The sequence below is a fragment of the Ceraceosorus guamensis genome (assembly GCF_003144195.1).
Source record: "Ceraceosorus guamensis strain MCA 4658 unplaced genomic scaffold IE81scaffold_28, whole genome shotgun sequence".
Classification (NCBI taxonomy): Eukaryota; Fungi; Basidiomycota; class Exobasidiomycetes; order Ceraceosorales; family Ceraceosoraceae; genus Ceraceosorus; species Ceraceosorus guamensis.
Window position 1 is genome coordinate 153,697 of NW_020290023.1, and position 13,747 is coordinate 167,443.

Here is a 13,747-nt window from a genome sequence, read left to right on the forward strand (position 1 = left end):
GCCGCTTGCTGCACGTACGCTTGCTCGCTTGCAGCATGGCTCACACGTATCTATCTACACGGATTATGCGTCCGTCGATCACGTGACGGGCTCACAGAGCCGTCGGCGCGCGTGGCGGAGGCACGATAGCTCGTCGACCCTGATGCGCTCCCGGCTGCTCTGATATGATGCTGCACGCCCGATGCCAGACGTTCGAAACGCTCAAAGCTGCGTTGAGTGTAGTCGCATCACGTGATGAACCGCTTGAACACGCGCGCGAGGCGCGTCTCGCGCGCGCCTCTTTAGGTGTTCTTTGCTGTTGCATGGCTGCTTAAGCGCGAGACGGGTTGAGACGGCATGCTGTTGTTCTCGTCTTGTTGGCAATGCGGTCCGACTTGAAAGCGTCTGTGAAGCGATCAGTACTCGACTTGATCGCAGGCCATGACACCGACCATCGATCAAGCGTATCTCCCTGTTAGGTACCTTGGCCAATACTACACAGACCACGAGCACCGCTCTACGCGTGGCCATAGTAGGCGCATCTCTGTGCTTTGCGTCTCTCGCGCTAGACAGCCTCTCTGCTCGTCCGTCACCTGAGCAACACCCGGCACCATGATGGAGATGGAGACGCCATCAAGGATCGAACGGCGTCTCGCTGCTCGTCAAGCGCGAGACGAGTCGAGCGGAGCACTGGACTTTTCAGACACTTCGCCAGGCATTGGTAGACGCGCCTCCTTTACCAGCGCGTCCGCATCCAGCTTGAGTCTGGACGACGGAGCAGAGGAGGAGGCGAGGGATGATGTCAGCGATTATCGACATCACACACCCGATGCGGCCATACCAGTGCCAAGCCGCATGAGAGCACAGGCGACAAAAGGTCCGAGCTTGCAGGCAGCTGTCGCTGCTTCTCAAGCCGATGGTGCTGATGTCGGCCCTGCCAACGACGATTCCGCGTCTGCATCTCTTACGGCTTCTCAGGGATCGGCAAGGGAGCAAGCTAGAGAGAGCGCTTACGATAGCCCTTCGACATCGCGTCAAGCGCCTCGCGGTTCTGTCTCCATCTCTCGCTCAGCTTCCGATCTCAACTCGCTTCCTCGCACGCCAGTTCGCGAGCCTCAAGCTACCCAAATCAGCTCCACTCCTTACGCGCCATCCATCGCTGGCCGTACGATGACATCCATGGCAGGCTCTACTCGCGGCAACGGACTTGGACTCCTGCCGAGGTCTGCGGCGGCCGCGAGTTCCGCTGGCGCGTCGACAGCGTATGGCTCAGCAAGGGACATCAGCGCGGCTCTTCAACCTAGCGAGGTCCCTGCCAGGTCGAGCGCACGGCCTATGAGCTCTCGAAGCGCACAGATGGAGCGCGTCACTTCTGCCAGCGACCTGGAAGATGAGAGTGGCGCGGAAGGCGCGGTTATGAATTCTGAAGAATCAGGGGCAACTCGCACCATGCACACGAGCGATATAGCCGTGACGCCCTTTGATCCCAACACTGCTAGAATGCCAGGACGGGAGGATGAGGTGATTGAGAGGCGCGGATCAGCGACTCCTTCTGACTCGTTCGATGAGGAAGACGTGGCTACACCACGCAGCAGTGCCAGGTCTCAGAACTCGCAATCGGCGAGCGCTAGCCACCACAGCAAGCGTCCGGGCTCAGCTACACCGGGAACGGACAGCATGAATTCGGCGAGGAGAGGCAGAATCGCAGAGGCCGTTGCTGCCGCGGATCCTGATCTCAGCGTTTCCGTCACGCGCAGCATTACCTTTGGGGCTAGTCAGAACGGCGACGCCCAGGACCAGCAGGATGTGTCTGCTCAAGTGACGCGGGTCAAGGATCGAGGCGAAGAGCCTCGCACAGTGAGTGCAAGCACGCAGAGAACGACAGAAAGGCTACTTACCTCTTCTTGCGCTCCCTGCAGCCGTTCAAGCCGATGACTCCGATTGCTAGATTCCAGGCCAGACACCGCCAGGAGAGGGAGCAGACCGTAGACTCGGCCGAAGACGTCGAGCGCGCCCTCGGGAACCTCGATGCTGAAGATTCTCTTAGCACTTCGAAAGGCAATCAACCTAGCTCGCAGCAGCAGAGCGAAGGAGAGACATCGAGACGGAGCGGCGAAAATGAGACGCGAACATCCTTTTCGAGCCCAGCGGCAGGCAAGCTTGACCGACAGCAGCAGACTGCCAGAGCTCGAACCTCGGCTCCACCTACACAGGTAGACGAGGCTGATGCGGTCAAGACACCGCGGGTTGGTGGGAGCGCAGCGGATCAAAAACGTATGGAGAACTATCTACTTTCCACAATTGCTCGCTCAGCACGCCCCCAGACATTGCGCAAGGTGACCCCTCGTGCACCACTAGGTGCGCAAAACGGCAAGAATAATGCCAAAGGATCTGCAAGCACTTCGTTTGGGGAGAGACGCCGCACTGCTCAGTCTCCCTTGTCAACTCTTGCTTCTCATTTGCAAGCCAATGCGGGCGAGGCAGAGTCAATGGTCTCTGAAGTCTCATCGACGAACGACTTGACCGTGCCGGCTCATCGGGCGGGTCCATACAGGTCCAACACGTCTTTCCCAGGCGTAGGTGTCGCCACTGGAGCCATCTCTGCTGGGGCGGGAGCGGTGGATAGCAACAGACTGAATTCGTACTTGAACAAGATAAATGGACAATTCGAAGATGAGAATCTGGGGCTGAGAGGAGAGATCGGCGTGCTCAAAGAGGAGCTCAATGATGCTCAAGCACGGATCGCAGAATATGAACGCGCCGAGACGTCTCCTCGAAACACTCAGAGCGATGGAAAAGATGTGAACGACCATTCTCAACAAGGATCCCGTGCCGCACAAGAGCAGATCGAACTACTGCAGCAAGGCCAGCGCGAATTGAACGAAGAGCTCGATCGGCTCGAAGAAGAGAAGGCCCACCTGGAAGAGCAGCTAGCGGCTTACCAAGATGCAGCCGCATCTGCAAAAGACCACGAAAGAGAAGAGCTGACGCCTGAGCAGGCTTCGGCTCTACGCGCTCAGTTGAACTTGCTCGAGGCAGACCTCGCAGATAGACATCAGGAAATCAATGACCTCGAGCTCGAAATGGACAACATCAAGCGTGATTCGGTTGATCGCATGAAGCGCGCCATGGAAGAGGCGGACGGGCTCCAGCGGGAGTCGGAGCAGAGAGCCCTTGAGGAGCGACGCGAGCTCGAGGTTCGCGAGGCTGAAGCTAGACAAGAAGCTCAGGAGCTGGCCGAAGACAAACAAGAGCTCCAGGCGCAGTTGGAGCAGTGCCAGAAAGAACGTGATGCTCTCAAGCGAGCTGCCGCGAAGCGAGCTCAGGACTTGCATGATGCTGCTCAGAATGATGATTTGGCTCAAGAGTTGGAACAAGCCTATATTGACCTGGATGAGGCGAGAGAAAGAATTGCTGCGACTGATCAGGTCGAGAAGGACGCGGAGCAACTGCGTGACGAGAATAGGGCTTTGAGAAGTCAGCTGGAAGACGCTGTTGCTCGTGAGGAGGAGCTCGAAGGACATATCGGTGCCCTTGAAGATCAGGCGATGACGCAAGAAACAGCGCTCCATGACGCGCATACTGAAGTGCAAGAGCTGCAGGCAGAGCTGGACGCTGCCGATGATCGGGTGCTGGAAGAGGCGGATCGGGTAGAGCAAAAGATGAAGAGCAGACTTTCCGATTTGGTGAGTCGACCGCGTCCGCGTGCTACATGGCCCAGAAAAAGTATACTTACATTCACTCTACCCACAGGAGATCGAGCTGGAAGAGAAGAGAGGCGAGGTGAATAGCCTGACCACGCGCTTGCGTCGTGCTCAAGAAACGCCCGCTCGCCCCAGCACGGGAACGGTGATGACTCCTGGAAGGGAACTGCAACTTGAGACCAAATTCAACGAACGTTTACAGATCGCAGATCAACATCATAAAGCCGAGCTTGCACTCAAAGATGAGGAAATCGCTCATCTGAAAGAAGTTGAAAGGGCCATGAAGGAGCGCGTTGAGGGGCTCAAGAAACAGAGCGCTATCATAGAATCCCTGGCGGACCAGTCTAGAGCACACTTCGACCCGGACAAGACGCCCGTTCCGCGCCAAGTACAGTCGCTTCGAACTGCCCGCACTCCTGCCTCGCCCTTTTCGTTTGTCGGAGTGAGTGCACGTGCGATCTGCCCAAGCCTTTGCGCTTGCATTCGCTGACAGTCACAATGCTACGCAGTCGTCGTTCGGAAATTCCACGCTGGGCAACAAGGTGGATCGCGACGAAGCGCAGCGCCTTCAACTGCTCATCGACGAGGGCAATACTAGCATGGACCACAAGCTGGCTTATATGAGCGAGCAGGGATTCTCCAACATCGAGTCAAGGAGGCAACTGAACGACGCTAGGCGCGAAATTGCTGAGTTGAAAGCTGAACTAAGAGCAGTCGGAGTGCCTGAACCTACACGAACGCTGCGAGACCCTTCCATTTCGATGGCAAGCTCGGACGGCACGACTAGGCGTCTCGACTCCAAAGCATTGAGCGAGCAGATCCACGAGCTCAAAGTTACACTGGCTCAGGAGACACAGCAGGTGCAGAAATTGCGCAGCGAGCGTGATGGGTTTGAGAAAGACAATCGCGCACTGCGCGATATTGCTTCCGCCCTCAACGCCAAGAAGAGCCAGGAGGAGGATGAGCTGAAACGAATCGCTGCCCACACGTATGCTCAGACTCAAAAAGTGAGTAGGACACAGAGGCTGGTGATGCCGAAGGCAGGGACTGATTTCAGGCATGTCCTGTGCCAAACATAGCGCCTCGATAGGGCATTTCAGACCGTGCAGCAGTACGATCATGACCTGCGCGAAGAACGTCAAAGGCTATGCGGCCTGGAAGCAGATTCTCGAGCTTCCAACATGAATAGCGCCCACCTGGAGGTGCAGTTGCGACAGGCCGAGGCTGCACTCCTTGCGCAAGAGCTGAAACTCCGCGAGAAGCAGGACGCGCACGAGCGCATGCATTCCGATTTGCTAGAGCGCTCGACCATGAGCGCTTCGGCCCCGCTTCAGCTACAACGTTTCCAGGCGGACGTGCAGCGCACTGCTGAAGAAGTAGCACATATGAAGAATCAGCGAGCAGCCATGAAGGAGGAACGTCATCAACTCCACATGAGGTACCAGGAAGCCGCACAGGTGAGTGTGCACGTTCGTAGGCAAAGCCTGACCCATACTCACCGCCCTAATCTTCTACACAGCGTCACGAGAACGTGTATGCTGAGCTCGAGGAAGCGCGCGCAGCGGTCAACACCCACGAGATCCAATTGAGCGAGCAAATAAGGACGATCGAATCGTTGCATGCCCAGCTTCGCGCGACGAATGGGAAGCTTGCGGTGACGGAGGATGCCAATGCACGTCTAGAGCAACGACGCGATGCCGTTTTTGCTCAGCTACGTGCGCTCGAGGCGGAGCTGCGTCGCGTCAAGAGCAAGTCTGACGAGTACGGCGCAGATCTTGAGAGGGCCAGACGCAATCAAGAGCTCGACAGAGCACGCGCAGTCGAAATTGCTCAGAAGTCCATCTTCTCCAACTCGAAGGCGCACGACAGGATCAGTGAATTGGAACGCGATTTGGCGATTGCCAGTAAGCGCTTCTCTCAGAATCGTGCGCAGACGTGAGTCGTTTATTGCGTGGCACGGCCGTCATACGCTCCTTCTAACCTCATCCAATACCTCTTGTGGAATCGTGCAGCGATATCGCATCACGCGCAGAGCACGCAGCGGAATGCAAAGGACTGATGCTACAGATCCGTTATCTCAAAGCCAAGCTGATGCGCGAAGGAGATCTGCGCGCAGATTTGGCTCATCAGAAGGGTTACTTGGAACAACTCGTCGGAGGTCTGAAGCTGAATCAGGAAGCGACAAGACGCTTCATTGCCGACATCAGTCGCTCGCGGGGCATCAGACCGCCTGCACCCGCGCACCCCACTCCCAAACAGCGATTCAAGAAGTGCGCGCAGGCGATTGTGGCCGTTGTTCGTATGAGACAAATGGCGGCTCGTTGGAAGCAAACTTGCGAAGTCAAGGTTCTTCTCAAGCGCGCTCACCTCGGTGCGAGGCAGAGACGCGCCGACCGCCTCGAACGAAAGCCAGATGGCGCTGGCAATCACTTGGCTCATTAGCAACGCGCATGCTCATGCGCTTATCCACCACATCCTGCTTAGTGTACTACTACTACCACCACCACCGCCACCATCTCGTCCTTCGAGCTTGCTTCGCTACTATTGTACTCATTTGCTTCTTAGTCTGAATCACACGCTTGATATATCGTGGTCTCAAAGCCGCTTGGCTATCATTGACGGTTGCGGGCCCTCGCGATCTACAACGATATTCAATTCATACTTTAGAGTGCGCCTTGCCACAAAATCTTCACGATGCGTCTTCCTCTTCGTAATTCTCGAGGATGGCAGCATCTTCGTCCGTACCAAGATGACTGTAGTTGCCATAGCTGCCCCGGCCCCGGGGACCCGTATGACGACCTCTCTCGAAAATCCACCGTCGAAGGAATGGCACCTCTTCGGCCAGGTCGAGCGCTTTCATGGCCACCGCCTGCGATACGCCGATGACAAAGGCAGGGACGGAAGCGATGGTGTCCACAAGCTTGCCGTCGACATAGTCGCGAGCGTCTGGCAGATGGATGGCGCTGATTAGAAGAACAGAATCGGTTCAGGCGTCAGCATCAAGCGCAGTCAAGAAAGGTGCCAGTTCCTCAAACTTACCCGTAGCCCCGCGATCTGTGACGTTTGAGCCACCAAGAGCCGACCAAGCCTGCCAGAGCAAAGGGTGACAGAATGACCGTAGACCACCAGAAAAAGCCGTGGCCACGAAGGCTTGCTGGGCAGCTATGCCTCCGTCCTCGGTCCGGGCGATCGCCGCCAATGCAGCTCGAGTAAGGAATCTTGCGGACCGAGGTGCGATCGAAGTAGTAGTCCTCGTTGCCGTAGGCGAGACACTGCTCTTCGACGTGCGGTGGTGGCAGCGTCGTGCCGGGGTACTGCAAGCACCTGCCAGAACCTTCCGGGTCCAGATAGTGGTTGAACTCGCACTCAAAGTCCGCCGCGGTGCAACTGCAGTTCTTGCCGATCGAATGCGGCTGGACGAGCGTCTCGCCAACAAAACAGTCCGCCCTTGCCCGCCTCCGGTAGTAGAATGTCTGCCTTCCGAAGAGACATGGCTCGGCCCTCTCTTCGCTGGGGCTCCACAACTCAAAGTCGTCCGCTTCAGGCTTGGAAGCATCCAATTTACACTTGCGCCTTTGAAGGGCCGAGAAGTCGAGATGTACCGCAACGCTCTGAGGTTGAACACCTTGTTTGATCCCAAGGAGCACAAATTTCCTATGCGTGTCCTCGGGCACTGTCAAGATGCCAGTAACGCGAAGGGTTTCGCCAAATTTGTAGCTCTGCCAGCTTTTGCCCTCGTCCAGACTATACAGCACCTCGTTCGTGGGTCGCTCATCATTTGCCAGCAGGATGATCGAGCCTTGATCGCCAAACTCCCACTTGTGCGCATCCTTGTGTACTTCTTCCCAACTGAAGCCGCCGTCCCGTGAGATAAAGGTGTCCGAGTCGGCGTAAGGCGCCAGGCTCTTGCCTACATTTCCTACCCCAAGCAGCAAACCAACAGCGGTCGGGCTGCTGAACATTGTGGTGGGATCGTCCCTCTCGGTATAGCCGTGTAGGTGGAGGCTGCAGCCGACCTGATGGCAGTCGTACGGCGCGCCATTGACGTCCGCTCTCGGAGGTGTAAGCGGCTTCCAGCGACCACCATCATTATGTGTGATGCGCGTTGAAAGAGCTTTGACGCCATTCACTGCAGCGTCTTCGGGATTATTGACGACATTGACGAGGGCGATTCCGTCCAGACCAAAGACTTTTTCAAAGTCAGCAAAGCCTGCAGCGTTGCGGTTGACATACTCCAGGCTGAGCGCAAAGTAGGTGCCATTGGAATTGCTCTTGAAGAGATTGCCCCATGCAGACTTCGGTTCGGGATGCGTGGTGACGTGCAAGAAGATTGCGTCTGTTACGGAGTCCAACACGGTGTAGGCGCGCGGGTCATCGATGCGGGTGTTGGGCGGGAATTGCGTCTTGGCAAAAGTGTTTGCGTCCAGCGAAACTTGCAAGCTGATGGACATGGACCTGGCATCGTCGATCTTGGCCAAAACGAGGTACTCTTCAAAGTTCGCAAAACCAATGATGTTCTCGAAGAGCACATTCTTTCGAGTGTAGAACTGGCTGCCCAAAATGAGTTGTAGATGATTGTCGTTTCCAAACCCGTGCTGATTGCCCGTCTTTTGAACATAGCTCTCGCACAGAATCGAGGACGAGTCGACGTGGAACTTCGGCGACCTCGCCCATGCGCAATTGCGCACATAACGATCCAGCAAGGTCCAATCGCGGCCTTGATTCAGGGTGTAGTAGGCCGCAGTGTGGCATGTCTGCGAAGTGACCGAGTTGCAGTCTCTTGAACCGATCCAGATCAACCAATCTGGTCGGTCAGGATGGAAGCGCAAGATGGGAATCCCGAGTCCGTTGGGCGGCAAAGGCGCGGTAAAGTAGTGCCACGTCTTGCCCCCATCAAAAGTGTAGTGGCAACGCTGACCACTGGTGATGAGGTACGCGTAAGTCTTTTCGTAGAGATGCATCGCCAACGTCAAGAAACGCTGCTCCGGATCGTGAGGATCCTTGACCAGCTCTGGCCGCATCCACGAGTAGCCGTCGTTGGGCGAAATCCAAATTGAGCCATCGGACACTTGCATGATCACGTACGAAGAGTCTGCAAACCATGCGCGATCGACAACTGTGCCAGGAAATTCGTGACGAGAGGACAGTACCTGGCCATTTTCGGGTCTGCGAGCCGAGCATTGCTTCGTTACCTTTTGATCTTTCGCGACGCCGCCTTCGCACGTATTGCCTGCTATTTTGCGATACCCTGACGATGCCTTGTAGGTCTGCTTGCTGCCTACACAGTCGCCTTCCGGAATGTGTTCGGGGGATCCATCAGAGACGCACTGACCATTCGGTGCGCGCACGAAGCCAAAGTCGCACTCGAAATCTTCGTCCGTGCACGCGCAAGATTTCATGTGAGGCTCAGGATCATGAAACTTGTCGCCAATGATGCAGTCCGCATCTGCTTTCCTTCGCAGATACCACTGTTTCCTCCCCATCAAGCATCCTGCATTCAGGCCGCCCACATACCACTGCTCCATGTCGCGATTCTTGTCGCATTTGCGCTTCTTTTGCGCAGCAAAGTCGAGAAACAGCGCGACGTGACGACTATTAGTTCCGGCGTCGAGGCGCGAAAGGCTTCCAATCAACAGGAATTTTTGCGCAGTGTTGTCGGGAATCGTGGTGAGGATCTTTGCTCGCATGCGCACAGGCAGCTTCAGTCGATCCCAAGTCTTGCCGTGATTCCAAGAGTAGAGGACAAAGTCGACGGGCTCCTCATCATTGACCTGTACGAGCAATCCACCATCTCCAAGTTCGTACTTGTGAGCGTCGTCGGCAATCTTTCGCCAGGTGTGACCAGCGTCCGTGCTGAGGTAGGTCTGGCAATCTTCGTACGGCAAGAGTCGGTCACCAACGCTGCCCACACCCATCACAAAGCCTGGCACGGTAGACGAAAAGACGCGACCGATGTTGTGCAATCGGCTTGCAGAGTAGAGGTGCAAAGAACACGTGTCCGGATTCTGGCCTTTGCATTTGTCGTCGGGCGCTGACAAAGGTGCCCATCGACTTCCGTCATCCCAAGTGATGCGGGTACGAACCCTATGTTCACCGGGCAGGCCCGCGCGAATATTGGCAAGTGCAGCACCTTCGATATTTTCAAGGTGCTCGTAATCGACGATGCCGCGAGCGTTGCGGTTGGTGCCGTCCAGGCTTTGCACAAAGTGAATGCCCTCGGAGTCTGAGGTGAATAGCCTACCCGTGCCGAAGCCGGGATCAAAGACGTCGACCACGAGACTATGAGTTGTGCCTTCAACGATCGTGTATGCGCCCTCCTGCAGTCCGGCGTCATGGGGGAATTTGCCCTTGTGCCAGCTCTCTCCATCCCGTGAGACGAAGAGGGCCATCTGATCACCCGCATTGCCCCCTGTACTGCTCGAAATATCCCTCAGGGCCGCCACCAAGTATGAGCCCGAAGGACCGATACCGATGAAGTTTCTCGCATCGCGACCCATGTCCATCTGAACCAAGGTTCTAGACTTGAAGAAATCGTCCGAATAGTACAGCCTCGTAGCACCTGAAACGGCGCGAGAACTAAGGCGATGATCTCCACGTGAGCGCAGGAGATGACGAGGGTCATCAAGGAGCGAGGAGGTGGATCTGACATGGATGTCTCCACCTGTTGGAGAATCTTCCCAAGCAATGCAGTAGATCCGGTCTTGGCGTTCAGCGGGAAGACTGAGGGTTGGCGTAGCCTTGGCCCAGATGCAGTGCAAAAGGAACTCGATGAGTGGTTTCGCCGGCGAGGCGAAGCCGTCGAGCGTGTAGTAGGCCTAAAAATGCACAGGACAACTGCTTGTTAGCAACGCAAGGACGAGGTGGGAGTGGGAGTGTGACACTTACGACGTCATGGCAGGTGGCGGTACCCCAGGGTGTCCAGCCGGAGCACTTCTTCCCAGCATAGATGATCTTCTCCACACCCGAAGAGCTGTCTTGATGGAATTCCAAGGGAGCTCCTGCTCTAGTGGCTGGAGGTAGAGGGACTTCAAAGCTCTGCCACGTGTTTCCCCGATCTATCGTCCGATGGTGCGTCTTGCCAGCCGTGAGGATGAAGGCCTGGACGCGGAATGACGAGACGAGTCAGCACGTGCAGGTGCGCTTGCGATGAACATGGTCTGAATGATGATGGAACATCAACTCACCCTCTTTGGGTCGGTCGGGTGCTCCACGAGCATGGCCGCCTGCCCTCTCGTAGGCGCACCGGGACCTTCGATAACCTTCCAATCCCTTCCCTCATTCTCCGACCTGTACACAGTTCCGTGCACCGCATCATGATAGAGCACCGTGCTGGAATCTGGAAAGTAGCTGATCCGAGCAGGAAGCGACGAGAAGTGCGTCTTGCTCACAAAAGGTTGAGCTGCTGAGAGGACCAATGGCAGGATGGCTGCGAGAAGCACGAGGCTCAACTGCGCTATTCTCGCCTTGCTGCGACCCAGCCTTGCGAGGTTGACCATCGTCGTGCGCTGAGCCAGGATCTCCGCCCAAAGCTCCTATCACGATCAAGCGCTTTGAAGACCGGATCGAAGGGGGCAGCTTGGGGTTGTGCACGTTGTGGGCGGGAGAGAAATCGTGAATGGATCAAGACGTGAGGTGGTGCTGCTCAGTGCATGGAACATCGCAGCTGCAGACCCTCTTCTCAACGGCGCGGTGCGTGCACCTGCGTCCCGCGGGTCGCCTGACTGCGCCCGTAGACATCACGCGCAGCGCCCGCCCGCATAGACGCGGTGCCGCATCAATCAGAATCTTGAATAACAGTCATGCACAACTAAGTCGGCTTTTGTGTAATCGTCAGGCATCAAATTCTATTCTTGATTTGTGATTGATGCGCTTATGAGATCTTCATTTGAGCGACTTGCGCGCACGGACGCAGGATACCTCAGCCAAGAATTGGCTCAGCAGGCACAATTCACGTGATTGGCGATTCAGCCACAAAGGCCAATCCATTTTGAATTCTTGACTCGCGCACAAACATTCAATTGATTCACGATTCTTGATACAAAATCCAAATTGGAAGACAAGGACTCCGCAAGGTGCATCACAAGGAGTCAATGTTTGAGTGATCATCCAAACGGGACGCAGGGGAAACGCCTCCCTTCGCTCAGCGCTCCTTCTCCATTCGTTGGTCTTTAAAGCCTGTCGAAGTGTGAACGTCGCGGGAATTGGGCGCGGCCCGCGTCATCAAAAAGTTTCCTGTACCGCTCGGTGTCTCCAATCTGCGCTTTGGGGGAGGCAATAAGTCGAACGCGCCTACGGAGGGATTATATGCTTGCGTAATGAAGGGTGAATGTGAGTCCGAGGTGCAGAGCAGCTACGCTCTCTATGGAGGGTGTCAAAAAAGTTGGAGTCCATGCTTGGAGCGATCTGACCGCAGAGCGGGCGGCGCGCGCCGTCGATACGACACCATGTGCGGCCCTTTATGTCAATAGCTCAGCGCTCGATTCGGAAGGCAATACTTCCACGCGTGTGTCTCCACCGAGATAATGGTGGGTGTCAAAGTTGAGATTGCAGCTTCTCATTGCGCGACGGAGAGCATAAGCTTGCGTACACATCTGAAGCGCAATCCGACAAAGATGCACCTTGTGCTCCTTCTTGCCATCGTAGGACAAGCAAAGCAGAGGGTAGGGAACGTCCAAGCTAAGCAGCCTTGACCTCTACAGATCCTGCTCCCGTTCTATAGTCATCCCAAGTAGCTCTGATTCTATGCCAGACAGCCGCAGGCGAGTCCAGCGCCGGTCTGATGTCCAGGTGAAACACGGGCTCTCCGGTCTCTGGATCGTCAGGTCCAGAGTAGTAATCGATGACATATCTCTGATCCCCTTGTGGTGCTGATGCCGTAGAGACAGAGTTGGCCGACTTGAGGGATGATCTAACGACCCAATCGTGCCGGTCGAACGGCGGCTCGGAGCTGGACACAGGCGGGTTGCGATTTCAGATAAGCCATCCCTCAAAAATCATGCGCGTCACTCATAGCTGCTCACCTGTAAGTGTTGGGTGCGATGGCGCCGAGGTACGAGTAGAATCTAGCTTTGGGCGACAAGGTGCCTGGACGCCCCTGAAATTTGACGAGAGATGTGGACTTGGAATCTCTGCAGCCATATCGTCGAAAAGTGATCAGTAGATTGTGACGCGACGGTATCCGCGCCATTAAGTCATCCGCTCGTTCTGCTCACCTGCCGCACTTTTCTTCCCACTCCAGCACTTGTTTCCAGGCTTCCTCGTTCAAGAAGTTGTGCACCAGCACCATCATCTCGACGTGTTCCTCTGGCGTTTCCCACCCTTTTCGCACCAGCGCGTTGTAGAATTGCTGTGGCGAAGGGTATTCCCAGTTGCTCGCTTGCGCTTCCTTGCTTGACGATCCGCCTGTGGCATCGTGCATGACGGGGCAGCTCGACGCGCCGTCCGAGGTGGAAGCAGGCGCGTCGTAAGGAGAGGCACCCGCCGGAGCAGATGATTGACTTCGAGGTATTGAGCTGACTATGCGCTCGGTCGATAGCTCCACAGTCTGCTTGACGGACTCCCGCGCTTGAGAGAGAAAAGGCATGTAATTGAGCGGATTCAGGCTCGAAGCCAGACTCTTGCCACCGGAGGCAGAGGTGGAGGCGTACGACTCATCGACGGACACCGGCGCCGATGCCGACGACCTGTTCGCAGCAGAGAATGGCGACGACCCCATCGAATCTGACCCGGCCTTGTGCATTGGACAGCCAGCAGGCACCTCTTCTGTAGCGACGGCGCTCCTGGCATGCGCACTGGTCCTTGACGCGCTTGGCGGCTTTGTTCTTGAAGGTCCCGCGCCACTTTTGCGTCCAAGGGGAACGTAGTTGGGACTCCAGACATCTCGAGGCGATGCCCCTGCTGCTACGCGAGACTGCAGCAGCTCGAAAATCGCCATCTGGTTGGATGCTGGACCGGCCAAGGCTGGATGTGGAGGCGGTGCTGGAGACATTTTGAGGTGCGCTAAAGGAGCTTTCGGATGGGTCGTCTTGGCTGAACAAAGCTGCTTCTTCCCAAGATCGCCGGCG

At 56.2% G+C, this 13,747-nt stretch overlaps 3 protein-coding genes across 3 annotated transcripts; 1 reads left to right on the forward strand and 2 right to left on the reverse strand.

The window, feature by feature from the left end:
* Positions 1 to 373: 373 nt before the first annotated feature.
* On the forward strand, positions 374 to 6,360 carry IE81DRAFT_323335 (hypothetical protein). Its single transcript, XM_025513911.1, has 7 exons — positions 374 to 1,836; positions 1,899 to 3,665; positions 3,733 to 4,125; positions 4,193 to 4,690; positions 4,763 to 5,140; positions 5,203 to 5,618; positions 5,696 to 6,360. The coding sequence occupies exons 1-7, from the start codon at positions 595 to 597 to the stop codon at positions 6,123 to 6,125; spliced, it is 5,124 nt and encodes a 1,707-aa protein (XP_025369733.1). The 5' UTR covers positions 374 to 594; the 3' UTR covers positions 6,126 to 6,360.
* Positions 6,276 to 11,307, reverse strand: IE81DRAFT_323336 (Oligoxyloglucan reducing end-specific cellobiohydrolase). The gene is made up of 4 exons (XM_025513912.1): positions 10,868 to 11,307; positions 10,569 to 10,781; positions 6,723 to 10,498; positions 6,276 to 6,646 (listed from the first exon to the last, which is right to left on the reverse strand). Exons 1-4 carry the CDS (start codon positions 11,177 to 11,179, stop codon positions 6,373 to 6,375), a joined length of 4,575 nt encoding a protein of 1,524 aa, XP_025369734.1. The 5' UTR covers positions 11,180 to 11,307; the 3' UTR covers positions 6,276 to 6,372.
* Positions 11,308 to 12,446: 1,139 nt separating this feature from the next.
* Positions 12,447 to 13,437, reverse strand: IE81DRAFT_273762 (cytochrome c and c1 heme-lyase; the record flags this gene model as incomplete). Its single annotated transcript, XM_025511434.1, has 4 exons — positions 12,447 to 12,630; positions 12,704 to 12,811; positions 12,896 to 13,285; positions 13,367 to 13,437. Coding segments are annotated over 4 exons (753 nt in total), but the record flags the coding sequence as incomplete, so codon positions are not given.
* Between the last annotated feature and the right edge of the window lie 310 nt (positions 13,438 to 13,747).